The 17,108-nt window shown below is 41.8% G+C and overlaps 1 protein-coding gene across 2 annotated transcripts in view; it reads right to left on the reverse strand.

Annotated features, from left to right (window-relative positions):
* ptpa (protein phosphatase 2 phosphatase activator) overlaps positions 1–17,108 on the reverse strand; it is a 30,598-nt gene that overhangs the window by 9,816 nt on the left and 3,674 nt on the right. For both annotated transcript variants that reach the window (XM_086300021.1, XM_086300020.1), the window contains exons 3-8: positions 15,955–16,041; positions 15,474–15,599; positions 15,270–15,387; positions 14,850–14,949; positions 13,615–13,739; positions 11,253–11,353 (exon numbers count right to left, since the gene is read on the reverse strand). In XM_086300021.1, the coding sequence (XP_086156147.1) occupies positions 11,253–11,353; positions 13,615–13,739; positions 14,850–14,949; positions 15,270–15,387; positions 15,474–15,599; positions 15,955–16,041 (657 nt within the window). The remainder of the gene's footprint in view (positions 1–11,252; positions 11,354–13,614; positions 13,740–14,849; positions 14,950–15,269; positions 15,388–15,473; positions 15,600–15,954; positions 16,042–17,108) is intronic.

The following is a 17,108-nucleotide window of genomic DNA, read 5'->3' on the forward strand; positions in this document are numbered from 1 at the left end:
AAGAACAAAAGGCTGATTGTTCATCCAGCAATCACCTCAAAATTAATACATTCTGCATAAGCTCAGAAACACACAAACAAAAACAAATGTATGAATTTCTAAATGCATAAATTAAAAAGTGAGGCGCATCAACTGCTTTCCCACCATTTTCTCCCAGGAGGGCCGAGGAACCCAAACCCAGACCCTGAGGGGAATCAATCTAACAACCCCCTCCTTTTTTTCTTTTTTTCCTTCTTTCCATCCCCCTCATCCAACCCCCGGCTCCTCACACAGCTCCAGACACTTTCCAGGGCCTCGCATGAGAACACATGGGGGGGGGAAGGGCATGGAGGAGGGGGTGGAGACAGCCCGTATTCCCTGGAGGAAGGAGTGATTCACAAGAGCATGTGGGGAAGGAAGTGACTCATGTTTAGGACGCACACACACACACACACTCTCACACACACGAGAGCCTTGTGTTTAAATGAAAAAAAAAAAGAAAAAAAAAAAAAAGAGTCTGAAGTATCCACATGTGTGTGAATGGGAGGAAAATCCTCGGGTATGGAGTGGAGTGTATGCTTACAGGCAACAGTAAACAAATGAGGACAAACACGCCGGCAGTCGAGACTGAATTAGGCCAGTAACACATCCAAGAAAGGAAAGGGCGCTGAAGATGTGTGTTATCGTGTGTATCTCAGACTGTTTACAAAGAAAAACAAAGTGTGTTTAAAGTGTATTTATAGACACAAAGAGTAAGCTGGAAAGAAACCTTGCATTATTTTATGGACACACAGGCAATCCCAAGCTAATCCTGTCTTAAATCTAATGGAAAGTGTTTACTTTGAAGGGTTTTACTGAATATTTCCTTTCAAAATAAAAGTTTTTGACCCGCATAATGGTGCAACTTCAAAACAAAGGTGGATAAAGACACTGTGACTTCTCTCATTGGTTTTTGGGCATATTTTGAAGGTTCAACATTAACTTCCTGTTCTTGAGTATAACCGGTGGTTTGCTCTTTGTTGTAAACCTTGGGTTTACACTCCTTATTAGGGTGTCTCTCGAGTGTAGACGCCGACCTCTTCGATACCAATCTTGAGTTGGTAGATGCTGTGAAGTTGTTTTTACTAACAATGAAAACGATTCTGTGATCATCAGCTTTAAATCATCTTGTGACTTGGACTAAATGAAGACATGGATAGGCTCAATACAGCGGGAACTCAGCGTAATTGGCAGTCCATAAATATAATCAAACTGTATATGAGCGACTTTGGTCTTTGCGATGCATGGCGCTCCCTTCACCCCACCAGTAAGGAATATACTTTTTTCTCACATGTCCATCACTCCTACTCTCGTCTGGATTATTTTTTGGTCAGCAGCTCACTGCTGAACGACATTTCAGACACTGAGATTCACCCTATAGCTGTCAGCGATCATGGTCCTGTATCTTTAACACTAATGCACAAGAATAATACTATGCCAAGAAAAAACTGGAGATTTAATATATCACTACTTAAAGATGAAGACTTTATTAAATATTTTAAAAAAGAGTGGACTTCATATTTGGACTATAATGACACTCCCGAAACATCAGCTTCTGTTCTATGGGAAGCAGGGAAAGCTGTGATGAGAGGTAAAATAAGTTCTTTCTCATCACATAAAAAGAAAAAAGAAAAAAATATTCAGGAATTAGAAAAAAAACATCAAATCACTAGAAGAAGCCTACGCGTCCCACCAAGATCAGGAAACATTGAACAAAATACGCAAAACAAAACTAGAATTAAATGAGATAATTGATAAAAAAACAAAATTCTTAGTACAAAGACTACGCCTACAAAATTATGAACAAGGTAATAAATCCGGTCAATTTCTAGCAAACCAGCTAAAAATAAATAAATAAATAAAAACAACTATATGTGCTGTTCAAGATTCATCTGGGAACACAATATATGATCCGATACAAATAAACAACATTTTCAGGGATTTCTATAAAACGTTGTATTCACCACAAATAAACCCATCTAAAAAAGAAATTGATCAGTTTTTGGACAACATAACTCTTCCAAAATTATTAGACACTCAAGCAATGGCACTGGATTCACCACTGACACCAGGTGAACTCCAGGAAGCCCTGATAAGTATGCCCAATAATAAGGCTCCAGGTCCAGATGGCTTCGCTGCAGAATTCTACAAAGAATTCTGGTCGATTCTAGCACCAGTTTTCTACAGAACGTTGTTGGAAATTAAAGAAAAGGGCAGACTTCCATCAAATATGAATTCTGCAAACATTAATCTCCTGCTAAAACCAGGCAAAGACCCTGTATATCCCTCAAGCTATCGTCCAATATCCCTTATAAATGTAGACCATAAAATAATCTGCAAAGCTCTCTCAAAGAGACTGGAGAAAATAACCCCCCTCTTAATTCATCCTGACCAAACTGATTTCATAAAAGGTAGGCACTCATCAACAAATACACGTAGATTACTTAATTTGATAGACTGCTCATACAGTAAAAACATCGAAAATACAATATTCTCTTTAGACGCAGAAAAAGCATTTGACAGAGTTAACTGGAAATTTCTATTTGCAACTTTACACAAATTTGGTTTTGGATCCTCTTTCATAAACTGGTTAAAAATATTATAAAATTCCCCAACAGCTTGTGTTAGAACAAATGACCAGACATCCTCCAGCTTCTGTCTCTTGAGGGGCACCAGGCAGGGATGCCCACTCTCCCCTTCACTGTTTGCAATTTTTATTGAACCACTAGCAGCAGCAATTAGACAGAATTCAGTAATTAAGGGCATAAAATGCAAGAACGTGGAACATAAAATCAGCCTTTATGCGGATGATGTGTTACTCTTTCTCCAAAATTCACAAACCAATATCTCTGGGGTGATTGAATTGATAAACTCTTTTGCAAGAATATCAGATTACTCAATTAACTGGTCAAAATCTACAGTTCTACCGATTAATTGCTCCCTCGATAATTCCTCTTCTACACCACTGCAATCGGGAAATATAAAATATTTAGGTATTAATGTTTCTCCCAAGCTTGCAGATCTAACTAAATCAAACCATATCCCACTTTTAAAGAAGGTAGAAGATGATCTGGCTAGATGGAAATGTCTACCCATATCACTCATGGGAAGGGTTGCCGCTATAAAAATGATGGTCTTACCAAAAATAAATTATTTATTCTCAATGATCCCAACTAAACCGCCACAAGATTGGTTCAGATCTCTAGATTCATGTATGTCCAAATTCCTTTGGAAAAATAAACCCCCACGTATAAGCTTAAAAACACTACAAAAGACCAAGGATAAAGGAGGACTAGAACTGCCTAACTTTCAGCACTACTTCTTAGCCAACAGGCTTCAGTTTATCTCAGGATGGCTAAAACATACCCTCTTAGATGAACCTTGGCTAGATGTAGAACAAGCACTTTGCAATAATCTAGAGATTTTCAGATCTACCATTTATCAGCTCAAACATCCATGATGCTTTAAAAGCATCAACATCAGCTCTTCTCTGACAGCATGGTGGGAGTTTCTAAAATTGACGGCGTCTTCATTAATCCCATGCAAACGTACACCTATCTGGAACAACCCTGACATATTACAAAACAATAATATGATAAACTTTTCAGATTGGAGTGGTAAAGGAATCAAATATTTAGAACATATACTAGAAGGAACAGAATTTATTTCATTTGACAGACTAGTTGCACAATATGGGATCAACAAGAAAAGATTTTTAGAATATCAACAAATTAAATCCATAGTAAAAAAGAAATTTCAACCGGGTCAAGTTGAACTACAAACACCACCAAGTGTGGTTCAATTTCTTACTCTTAAAACCCCCAAATTACTTTCCAAAATATACAGAATGCTTTCTAAAACAGATGAATCAATATCACTTCCTATTGCAAAATGGGAAGCGGATTTATCAGTTAACTTAGACCTAAACTTCTGTCTCAGATTTGCTTAAAAACCTTTCATCTAATTAGAAATCCCAGTCTTCAATTAATTCAATACAAAATATTACATAGAGTGCACTATACAGGTCATCGGATGTTCAAGATGGGCTTTACATCTACCAACAACTGCTCACACTGCCAAACCAATTCACCGGACAATTATATCCACGCTCTTTGGTTCTGTCCACCAGTTCAGAAGTTTTGGCGCGAGATATGTGAAGACTTATTGAAGTGTCTGAAATGTAACATTCCAACTTCCCCCCTAGTGTGTTTGTTGGGCAGCTTAGATAATGTCACTTCAGAAAAGAATATCGCCCATATGGTTTTCACTGCCCTATGCATAGCCAAGAAAACAGTCCTCATGAACTGGAAAAATAAAAATAATCTTAATTCTAACCAATATAGAAATTATCTATTAGATTACATTAGTCTTGATACAGCCTCTGCCACCACATCAGATCAATTGCTCTGGGCTCCTTTGATCAGCTCCATCACCTAGTGGGGGTGGGGGGTCATAGTTTGGTCCCGCCTTCACTGTTGTGATTGGTGTGGGGGTAGGGACAGGCTTAGGGCGTCGGGGGGTTCCCCGGAGGCATCTTCCTTGGGGGGCTCAACCCGGGGTAGCGGTCATGTCCGGTTAGGGGCTCTGTTGGCTCTCAGGTGACTGTTTCCTCGCGGCTGCGTGCAGCGGGGCTAGGGGAGGGTCTGTGCTGACGGACGTGGGTTACTGACCTGGTAGCCTGGCTGCCCCTGGGTGGGTCCGGGATGGGCGTGAGGTTCTGGGGGCGCTCCGTCTCTGGGCTGGGGCCCGGGCCGGGCCTCGGGGGCTTGGGTCCTGGTTGGTGTGTTGCCGGGGTTGTGGGCGGGTGGGCACTTGCCTCCCCATCTCCAGCTGCCTCCCTCTTCCCGCTCCACCACAACCACCCACACATGCAGGACCTTGGAGTAGGGGTATGTCACCAGGGTGCAGAGGAGGCTATCCCCCCCCCGTCCCCTTCTGGCTGCCTCTGCCTCAATTTTATCCCACAACTTAGACATTCACATTACTCACACTCTCATTACACATACATATAGGATCTTGGGGGTGGGCACGATACACGGAATCCAAAGTACCATCAGGGTGTACACCCCACCCCTGGCGTCGTTGCCCACCTCTCAATGTTAAATACACGCAGACATTGAGGGCTAGCAGGAGGGACTATGCGCTTACCTGCTGCTCTCTGGCAGGTAGCTCCATGCCCTCCTGGGTTTTAAATGCACCTTAGAACACACATGCATCAACACTACAATGAGTGGGTGGAGGGAGGTTTGGAGTCTTCTCTCACCCCCATTCTCTGCGGCCTGCTGGAGCGGGGGGGCTAGGAGGAGGAGTTGGCCGTCCGACTGCGGTCTGGAGTGTGGAGCCTTCCTGCTGCTGCGGAGTCGGGGCGGTCTGCCTCCCCCCACCGCAGGGAAAAGGGTAACACCACCTGGGTCTGGGTGCAGTTCCCCCCTCCAGGGGCAAGGGTACCTAGACCCGGTTTGTAGAGTACGCTTGGGGAGTGTGATCGTGTGTACAGCGTCTCTTTATGTCTGTCTCCACGTTGGTTGAGTGTGGAGTAAGTGTATATGAGAGCATGAGGGTGGGAATGGATGTTTGTATCTGTGTGTGCCTGTATGTCTGTGTCTATATGTCAGGTTGGGTATCAGACGCCACCTCTCTGGGGACATCTCAGGCCCTCCAAGGTTTGGAGGCCTTTCTCCCCCTACCACCACTTCCCCTGCCAGTGGCGGACTCTCTCAGACATCGGTGCGTTGGTGGTTCTTTGTGTCCGGGGATGGGCGTCCAGGTACACACCGGCTCACTCCTTGGCGGGCGCTTATCGGGGCCTGGGGCTCGCTCGGGCCACTTCGGAGGTGGGGTGCCCCCGGCCTCTCGGCCTGGGGCTCGGTCACTCAGGCACGGCTGGCTGCTGGCGGAGCTCACTGCAACTCCCCCTGGCTTCTGCTCCGCGGCTGCTGAGTGAGCCCTCATCTGGGACTCTCCTCAGCTCTTTCTGGGACAGTGGCGCAGCTGCCCCTCTGTTGGTCTTCCTTGGTCTCTTGTGTTCTGGGGGCCTCTGGATGTCTGGAGTTTTGATCTCCTCCATACCTGCTTCATGCCCTGGAGGACGGGGCTGTGGCCCCCCCACACCCTCTAGCAGATTATTACATGAAGGAACCTTTTAAAAAAACAAAAAACAAGCGCGTCCATGCTCACAGGTGTACACACGGGTGCTCACACCCACAAACTGCACCCTTTTTGGCTCCTACCTCAAAGCACACTGTGTTCTGTTGATCTTATGTGCTGCACAATAATGTTTAATATTTAGTATTTACTGTTATATTCCCATATATCATTGTGATGTTGTTTATTCTATTACTCTTGTTCTCTTCTGCTTGCTTTCTTTTTTCTTTCTCAGCAGGTGATCCAGGTGATTGATATATGCATTTTTTTCTTCTCTGCCCGTTCTGTTGGTTTTTGTCTTTTGCCCTTCTCCCCCGTCCCTCTTCTCAGCTGTTTCTCTTTCCCTCTTTCTTTCTCCCCTTCTTTCCCCCAGTCAAGTCTGTCCCGTATTCAGTAAGTGAAAATAAAATAAACAATAAAAGGTGAATCAAATGGACCATTACGGCAAGGCTGGGATGGTCAATTTGGTAAAGTAAATCCGTTGGGCATCTTTCTTTGCCTTTAGACAACAATTCTGATGGCAAAAGAGCCAAACGGGACAGGCAACAAAAAAAAAAAAATCATCTTGTGATCTTTCAGGGTTTTAGATGTTGCTGAGCTGGTTGGTGCTTTCCTTATTTTTAAGTGTACCAGACTGTTGATATGGCCACAGCTAGAGTTTCTTCTTCCTCTCTGACAGGTTTGTTTTGGTTTCACAGCCCAATGATGGGCCTCCCTCACTTCCATCAACATCTTCTTGGACCTCATATTGAAAGTTCATGCGAAAAGCTACCAGTTCAGTTGAAATCAGCTTCAGATCTTTAATCTGCTTAATTCAATTATGACACTATTTCCTGGTGAACTGTCCAATTACTTTTCAAAAGGAAGAGTATCTGTATCAACTACCGTCTGGTGGCCTTCAGACTGAATGCAGGTTTTAAGTATTTCGGCAGGGACTTCCTTTTTCAGACAGCGAAGTTACGTCCATGTGCTGCCGATTCAACTCAATTTTATTTTATTTATATAGCACCAAACAGACAACAACAGTCACCTAAAGCTGCTTTATACTGTAAGGCAAAGAACCTACAATAATAAGGATGTAATACTTGTGTTAGATCTCCTCAATTAAAGTCTACACTTCAATCACATTTGGACTGCTTGGTTTATAAACCACTGTGGTGGTGCACACAGGCAAAACTAGAAAAATTGCGCCATTGTCTAAAAACTTATGGATTGTCTCTTAGTCTGTTTCACTTCAGCTAACTGGAGCCCCTGAGTTGAATTTCTCGATCAGTTTGTGTTTGTGGTGTTGGCATCTTTGGAGATTCGCACTAACAGAATCTTCAAGAAGTCTGAGCTCCAGTTTTGGTGGGTGAAATTGTTTGATTTTTTTATCTGTGCCTGTGTGATGCCATCATACAGAAGAAAACATTTATTCTTCCTTTGCAATGACATGCTATGGTGTTGCTGAGGTAAGTGTGGTGCGGCTGGAAAGACTTTCTTTTTTCCCCCTCAATCTCAAAACCTTTTTAACACTGAGACACAATACATATTTTAATGGGAATATTCTGGTAGTTTCCACAGAGGAAGATCTGTTGCTTTAATACAACTTTGACAAACAACCAAAGACAGCCACAAACATACAGAATCAGCCTCGTGCTTGTTGTGTAGGCTAGTATCTAATCAACACACTACCTGCTTTAAGTTTCACATAAAAACTAACCAAAGTTGAAGAAAAGTGATAAAGAAGAAAACAAAAGCTTGAAAAAACAAGCTGTGAGCCAGCTGACGAGCTCCGTGGACACAGCGGCAGCATCCTTCCATGACCGTGAGGAAGAGGAGGAAGAGGAGGAGGGAGAGGTCAGGGAGGAGAGGGAAGGAGGAAAAGGATGTAGTCACTCCACCGACGCCCTCATCTACTTCCCTCCCCTCCTTTTCCTCCAAAAACCCCAAACAAAGCAAACGGTTCCTGCTCTGGCATGTTCCCAACAAAATCCATCTGCCTCCTTTCTCCCTCCTCCTCCCTCTTCATCTTCCTTTTCCTGGACAAAACCACATTCATCTGTGGTCCAACTATTTACTTCTAACAGCTAAATCTACATGCAATGTCTCACGACACACACAGATTGTATACCAATCAGAAATGAGATTAAACCCCCTCTGATGAAGTGGTTTATAAAAATCTTAAATGCATTTACAGTGGTCATGCTGTCCATTAGATGGCAGCAGCGCACACGTGGACAAACCCACGTCCTATTGTGATGCAGAGCGAGGAGACTGTTGAGCCAAACAGTGAAGGTGAAGAAACAAAAATAAAAGCTGGGAGCTGACGTCCTGCTAACAAAGGTCATTTACAGGCTCGCTTAACCTCTACATCTACAAAAAGGCCAATTCTTGAAACACTAGTTTTCCAATGTTTCTTTCCCTCTTAAAAGGTTTTTGCTTATTTTTTAGCTTTTTATTGCTTTTGATCTGAAATAAATCACAATCACAAAAACAAAATAAACAATATGACTCTTCTGTTAAACCAGCTTAAATGTGATTAAAGGGTTTTTTCAGCTGCTCCTATTCATGAAAATAAAATCTGATTGAATGCAGACAAACTGCTTCAAAACACGTGTGTATCTACAGGACGGTGACAATACATCTACAAACATATGTTACATCTAAAATGCTTAGTTGTACACTGCTAACAGTATAGAATATGAATTCACTGGTCAATTTATTAGGCACACCTGCTCAGATGGTCGTTAACCGAATCAGCCAATCACATGGCACCAAGTCTGTGCATTTAAGCAGGCAGACATGCTGAAGACGACCTGCTGAAGTTCAAACCGAGCATCAGAATGAGCAGGAAAAGTGACTGGAAGGCAGCTAACTCAAATTACAACCAAGGTGTGCAGAAGATCATCTGAATGCATAACATGAAGCAGATGGGCTAAAGCAGCAGAAGGCCACACCACTCCTACGCCACTCATGGCAGGTAAGACCTGCACAGGCTCACCGAAACTGGACAACAGAAAATGAAAAATGGTGCCTGGTCAACACGAAATTGGAAATTTTGACCACTGTGTAGCCATCCTATGATACCCACTACCACAAGCATAACACACCATGAAACAAATGTTAAAGGACCTCAAACTGGTTTCTTGAACGTGACATTAAATTCTGTTTTCTCAAACAGCCTCCAGAATCGTTAGGATGTGGTTGATCAGGAGACTTACATCATGCAGCTATCATATTGACCACAATTTCTATCTTGCATGGCAAGATTATACACAAAGTTGATGCTATGAAATTAACTGACCTCAATTCAAAATTTTTTGTAAAAGTTAAAATATTTCCCATCAGGCAACAATCAGAAATGGAGGAGCTGGAGCTCAGAGTCGAGGCTTTTAGATTGAGAGAGAAAAGTGAACTAAACTGTTTGTAATGGTAAGTTCTGAAAACATGTTTCCGTAATTTGATACCAGCTGTTGGTTGGAGTCTTCCCCCTATTTGCTGTGGGAGGCAAATATTCAAACTTTGCTTTATTTCTGTTACAAGAGAAGAGTAGAAATTCCTGTGAAGTACCTCTAAATATAGTCAGGCAACCAGAAAAGAAAAGAAAAAGAAAATTATGATCTGTCATATAACCCTGTTTAAAAGTAATAACATTTAGTTTTAACAGGGGTGTAGGATGGGTCATAAAAATATGTCCCAATAAATAAACACATCCCAAAAACGTTGAACTGAAGCAGGTTAACAAAACAAGGTTGTACCAAATAGGGCTGCCACAAACGATTAGTTTGATAGTCGACTAATCAGATCATGCATCCACTGGGCGTAAAACGTACAGCTTATTGCACCAGCATGCGTCTCCTCTTATATAGCTATCATTAGCGTACAGCTTGAAGTGTTTAAGGTATGTGCTAACTGAAAATAAAGACAAGATGATAGTTTATTAAACTTTTAAATGAAATTTGCAGATTGTCTCGGTGGAGTTTAATAAACTCAGCTGTCTGTTCTTTCTATGTAAAATTTAACAGGACACTGGAGTAAATTCTCGACCATTTCACACTTCTGTTTAATCAGTTCTGTTTGACGTTTATTCAGCTGTGTAAAAACTATAACTTTAATCTCAGCCAAACCAATTTACTGAGGAACAAATAAAACACTGAAAAAAGCCAAACAATTACATTTTTAAATTATCTGAGTGACTTATATATCATGTTTAACCTGAGTAGGGGGTTTGAAAATAATGTGCCGGGAGATCACTGTTCTCGCCGGCTCTAGTGAGCCTTGAACCCTCTAGCTATTGAGCAGGTGGGTAAGAGACATCTCCGAAAACGTCGGAGCACTTTTGCAAATATGTGATGTCTTGATAAACTGAGCAGATATTTGAGATTTACACAGCTACATTCTCGCCTGAAAATATATTAAACGTTTATTTTGTGACCCAGAAAGAATAATAAGAGTAATATTAAAACTAAGTAGCTGCCGCCATTGTTGAAAACTGGAATTGGCTGGGCCGCTTTATGAACTCTAAGATAGGTTGGGCCACGAAGGATACACCCGACCCATTCTTCAAATCTGGGGAAATGAAGGACTCATTTTTCGGCCACGTTTGGGGGAGTCTTCGAAATTTGGACAGGCTTCATCGTGTCGCTGTAACGTAATTGGCCTACAAATGCGGCATCCAAAGGATGCGGCCGCTAAATTTGGACACAGCTATGAAACCGGACACTGCTTCTTCTTCTTCGGGGTTTAACAGCAGCTGGTATCCCAGGACATGTAGTGCTGCCATCTTCTGTTTCAGTCCGTTATTACACTCTTAAATACTACCACTTATTCCTGCGCCTTTCGGGATCTTACAAAGCGTCAACCGACGCGTCGACTATTAAATTAGTCGTCAACGATTTTAATAGTCGACGTAATCGTCACTAGTCGACTAATCGTGGCAGCCCTAGTACCAAATGAGGCAGAACAAACTGAAGTAAAAAAACCTAAAATTAAATTTTGTGGGGCACAACCTAGAGGACCTCAGGCTGTTAATATTTCCTCTAACCAGTGGGTCACCCAGGTGAGTAAAATGACACAGGTGGACGTTTGCTGGAGTTTGATTTCCCCACCTCATTGATGAACTTGATGCACTCTAGAAACATGTAGTCCTGATGGTGCTCGTTCACCACCCGCTCGTCGACAAAGTGCCGAGGCTCCAGTGTTGGGTGATCTGAGGAGGAGATTTGGACCGTAAGTGCACATGCTCAACAACGCGTGTCACTATGCACCTGAAGTACAGCAGTTTTAGTTCATTTTAAGTGTTTTTAAAGAAAAGAGGGGGAAAAAAGGCTACTTCCCTTCTTAATTTCATATTCATTTCAGGCACAGAAGGCCCACCCACTTATGTTTACGAGGGACAGCCAATCAGAATAAAGGTGGGCTTAAACTAGGAGGAGGTACCAATTTGTTATACAGACAAAGGGTGACTTGAAGGGCTGCTTCAAGGTCCAGGATAAGATAAAGAAGGATTATTTTAAACTGATGATCATGCAAAGCTACTATAAAAGAGTCCAAGTACAAAAATATGGAGCTGGAAAAGTTTAGTAGCGTCCTGCTGAAATATGGAAGGCCCTTCCTGAAAAAGATGTCTGGACGGTGCATATGATGCTCTAAAGCTTGTATATACCTTTCAGCACTGATGGTGCCTTTCCACTGATGATGAACCCACATACCATCAGAGGTGCAGGCTTTTGAACAGAGCGAGAGGAACATTTTTTTTTAATCTGTTTCAGTTAGTAGATGCAGTGTTTTGCATCATCTTCTGCCCACCTTTGCTTCTGATAAACCTTTGAGCCATGTTGCTAAAATCAAATTCCAAATAAGCTCCTATTTTTCTTAAAAATGTCAGTTTTCTCAAACACCTGAAGTGGTTTCTGTGTTCTAATTTGAATAAAATAGGGGTTTATACGATTTTTATTTACACTTAAAATCATTGCCTGCGTTTATAGAATCAGGCTTTGATATTAAAGTGAGCTTCAACCTTCACACGTTGAAGTAAATAATGCAAGTCTTGCAAGTGTTTGCATTATTTTTAAACTGGGTTATGAGTGGTGTTTTTTTTTTTTTTGTTTTTTTTTCTTAAAGTTTAATGTAGTTGGGGGTTACGAGTTAAGTTATGAGAGCACAGTCGTGGTAAAATAATTTAAAAGTACCAAATTTCAACTTGCATATGTACACTTTGAAGGCATGTAACTGTGAGAATATTTAAAGTATGAGGGTAAAACTGCTTCATTAAATAAAGTTACTGTACATGAAAAAAATCAGCTGATTCATGTGGGAGTCACTGATTTTTCACGCACTGACCCAGATATAATATATTTACTGTTAGCAGCTGCAGTTAGGCTGGTATGTCTGCCTCTGATCGATAATGGACTGAGGACCCCTAGTGTACAGGGACAGTCACTGCATGACATGTATGCAAACTTAAAAAGCCTTCACATTTTCAAAATGTAGAAAATAAAAATAAATAAACAAATAAGTGTGTGTGTGTGTGTGTGTGTGTGTGTGTGTGTATACACACACACCTATATGTATAGTTCAGCTTAGGTTTGAGAAATTTACTCATACTGTGTTGTCCTGAACTTCTTAAATCTTACAATCTGACAAATACTGCCATCGTCACCATAACAAGCAAAACTATCCATGAAACTTAAAAATGACACTAAAACATAATACTTTTATGCTAAAAGTGAACAGAAATGAGCAAACCCACATAAAGCAAATAAAAACGAATGAAAATACAAAGACCTTCTGACAACAGCTGCCCACTCAGCCAACCTCAATGAGACACTGTCTGACACCAAAATTGAGGATTATTTTCTTTTCTCTTTATCTAATTGACATAAACTAAAACTGCTAATTTACATCTGTCATCTCACATAAAAACATTACACCAATCAAATAAGACAAAAAACCATCAGATAGAAGTAAGATGGTCAAAGGTACAAGGTTTCAGCTGAGTCTTAAATGTGGGAATAGTAGACCGCTCCTTTATTGCCACTGGAAAACTGTTTGAGTATTTATTTCCTTTTACTGACACCGCAGTTTGTCCTAATCTAGAGCATCTATGAGGCACCTCACAGTTCCCTCTAGTGGTGGCCAATAAGTTATAATCTTTGAGGTTTGCATCATATGTTAAGTTCCACAGGAGAAAAGACACCTTTCCTGGAATAAGGTACATGGATCAGGTAGCTTCTTCCCTCGAAGCCACCAGTTATGTCATCCTTAGATGAAAAATTTCTTCTCACTTCTATCTCAGCTTGTAAATAATCATGAATGAGCTGAACAAATTGATTACTTTAAAGGATTTCTTTTTTTTGGAAATGGAGGAAATGAAGGAGTGCTCAGTTTAGACTTAACAAGCAGACTGGTCTAAAGATGTAGAGGAAATCTCATGTGCTTCCCTCCACAAAAACACCTGATGGCTCTTACCTATAAACTGGGAGCTGCCCCAGATGAAGGGGAGAAACTGGAAGTCATCCAGCCCCCAGACACCCTGACTCCCAGCCGGCTCCATTCTGTAGGTCTTTTGCAGTTTCCGCATCACTTCGAGATACCTGAAAACACAATCAGGACAATGTTCACGTGCATGTAGTAGGGATCAGTCTCAGCAGCGACTGTTTCATTCTGGCACAGGTCTGTAATAACGTCAGAAATAATGTTATTAGAAAGAGAAAGAGAGCAAAAACTATGGAGAGTGTAATAAAAGCAGGGAGAGTTTAAAAAAAAGAAAAGAAGTGCGTGGGGAGTATAATAAACAGTGGTGCAACGGATCAAAAATCTCACGGTTCGGATCGGATCAATTTCGGATCAGCAAAAAAAGAAAAAAGACAAATTTAACATTTACTTATTGAAGTATTTTTTTTCCTGTTAAAAACATTCAACTCAAGACTCATTCCACGCAATTATTAAAAAAAAATTAAAAATGATACAATATAGGGCAGTACAGTCTTTGTATCTACCACTCAATTCAATTCAATTTTATTTATAAAGCGCCAAATCACAACAACAGTCGCCTCAAGGTGCTTTATATTGTAAGGTAGACCCTACAATAATACATACCGCTCATTATGAGCGGTCACGGTCACGTAGCTGTCCGTTGCCCTGGAGGTCCACCCATTTGTAGTAGTTAGAGCAACAGAAGTTGCCTGGGACAGTTCAGCCATAACTTTAAACTTTTCCTGCTCATACATGCTTGGAACAATCTTGCCACTAAAGTTGACGCGCAACGACATATCATAGCGTGGCTCGAGCACGTTCATCATAGTTTAAACCCCTTGTTTTGGACAACTGAATACGGCCTCCCATCTGCAGCTAAACACACAACAGCCTTTGTAATAGCTTTAGCCCGGTCGGACTGGGCAACAAAGGGCTGCTTAAATACCGCAAACTCCTCTGCTCCTCCACTTGGACCGCTAGCACTGACCATAACTATCGCTTGACAGACCCACCACGCGCACCATACGCATACTTTTTTTTCTTCTTTTTCAAATCTTCGGATCACGTGGGATCGGTTTGGATTATGGATCAACCGTGATCCGTTGCACCACTAATAAACAGGGAGCAGTGCTTTTTGGTAAATTAAAGTTTGTAACAAAATCAGATTTTTAAACCTGAACATTTACCATTGCATTAACAGCATACTGCAGTTTAGTGTGACAGCTCACCTGTTGAACACCTTAAAGACGATAGCGAGCTGATCATCCACCCTGAGCGCTCCAACCTTACAGAGACAGCAGAGGAACGCTGCGAAAGCTGCTTCATGACCTGAAGAGACAAACGAACATTAAACAGCTGCAGGATTAGTCTGCAAAGTGTGTGAGCTGCACTCAAACGCACCGCTGAGATCACTTTTCGGCATCTGACTACAGCACCAGGTCTGAGTTTTACTGCTGCTGTAGACCAGAGCAATGCTTTGGGCCAGCACTGATGAGACGATGCAAAACTACTAAAGAACAACAACAACAGCTGCAACAAGTTCAGGTGGAGCAACAACTTTTTTTTGATTTGTGGAGGAAATAAAGATCCGGTAGCAACATAACCAATCAAAGCTAACTGATAACTGGAGTGACATAGAGCACTGTTACCTGTGCCGTAGTCTATCCTGGTGGAGTTTCCCACAGACTCTTTGAGATAGACAGCAATCTCTGGAGCTGCTGCACGTTTATCAGCAGGGAGGACCACCGACACCAGTGCCTCTGCTTCCTACAAACAAAACATACAAATAAATTAACTGCTAGCCACAGCCCATGTGCATGGATGTGTGTTAGAACATGTGTGAGCGTACCGACCTGATCTAGTTTGGCGAACCAGGTTCTGTACGCCTTATTTCCGAAGCGTGACGGCTGGTCGACGGGAGGCGTCTCATTTATCCATCGGTCCAGGGTTCCCAGAAGATCCATGAGCTTCTCCACCGTCTGGGAAAAGTAACAAGGCAGTGACTGCAGCAGGACCATCGTGAGTCGGGGCAGATAACAAACCAGCTCAAGCCTGTTGGTTTCTCTAAAATCGAAATTCTTTATTTTAATGCTTTCTTCATTTTTGTTGCTCTTACTTGTAGTGTGGTTATATGTGACACATGCACGAGGCCACATTTTCTGGTTAACATCACCAAACTATCAGCTTGGCACTTTAAAATGCACCAAATATTCTCTACAGACAAAGTTTAACCTGACAGGCGTTAAATGACAGCTGATGCTCTGCTCTGCTGCGTTTCTCTTGCTACGCAGCAGATCTGCTGGTTTAGTATACAAAAACCAGCAGATCACGTACCTCAGACACTTTATATTCACATGTGAGCTTCTTTCCCTTCACACCTTCGTTCAGCGTCAGAATAAAGCCTATGTAGTCAGCGTAGGCCTGAAAGCAGAGAGGCAAGTTAAAAACACACATCAGACCAGTGTTCCAGCAGTATGGCATACATGTGACTGCTAAACATTTGATGTTAACTTGTCCTCCATTTTGGCAATGTGACAAACAAGGTGACAACGTAAGGTCAGTCACACAAGCCTAGAGAACAGTCTGCAACCATCTGGCAAGTAGGGCTGGGCTATATCATACCGTTCACGGTAATACCGGTGTAATTTTGGGCAACGATAGGAAAATGAAATATCGCGATAGAATATGGGTAAAACGCGCATGCGCAGTGCCTTTGTTTACATACGCATATGGCTGCGATGCAGAATGAGAAGAGCGAAAGCGGATCATTGAATGAAACAGATGAACCAGAATTAGTTTGTAAAAATGCTGCAACTTCAGTGGTGTGGAACTGGTTTAGCTTTCGCCCGTCAGATACGCAACAAAGCACTATTTTTGGTAGAGCATGCTAGCAGGCCGTCGTTATTACCGTGTTGTTTGGAAAATACGGCACACTTAAAATCAATCCTTTGATTTTTCTGAAAATCAACAGGTCCCCTTATAATCCCGTGTGCCTTATGTATGAATTCTGGTTTTGTTTACTGACCTCGAAACGGTTTTATGTACACGGCGCTCGAAAATCTGTCAAATGTTTTAGTACGACTTTGCTAAGCTACAAACACGCACCGCTTGATGGATTGTCGGAGCATTACGGCTATCGTAGGCAGGAGCCTCGCGGAGTGATACGTACAGTGCTTCAACATAATATTACCGTATTGTGTGTGTATAACCTCTTTTTAAGTTTTGTGGATAGTATACAAGGTTATGCTGAGGATCTGTCGGCCAATTTCCACTGGAAATGTCTTTTATTTATTTATTTATTTATTTTTTGTTTCACACATGGTACAGCAGTAATTCCTTACCCATACGCAACCTTTTGGTTAAACTGTCAGCAAGGAATTTGCACAACTTTAATGCACATAAAAAAAAAAAAACAGCAGCTTGTTTAAGTGAAAATACATTGATGGGGTTTTTGCACTAATAAAGTTGTGGAGTTGTAAAGTATTTTG

The sequence above is a fragment of the Aulonocara sp. 'chitande type north' Nkhata Bay genome, linkage group LG7 (genome assembly GCF_057382095.1).
Source record: "Aulonocara sp. 'chitande type north' Nkhata Bay isolate Kocher_YH1m ecotype deep benthic linkage group LG7, A_spYH_male_GT1.1, whole genome shotgun sequence".
NCBI classification, from domain to species: Eukaryota; Metazoa; Chordata; class Actinopteri; order Cichliformes; family Cichlidae; genus Aulonocara; species Aulonocara sp. 'chitande type north' Nkhata Bay.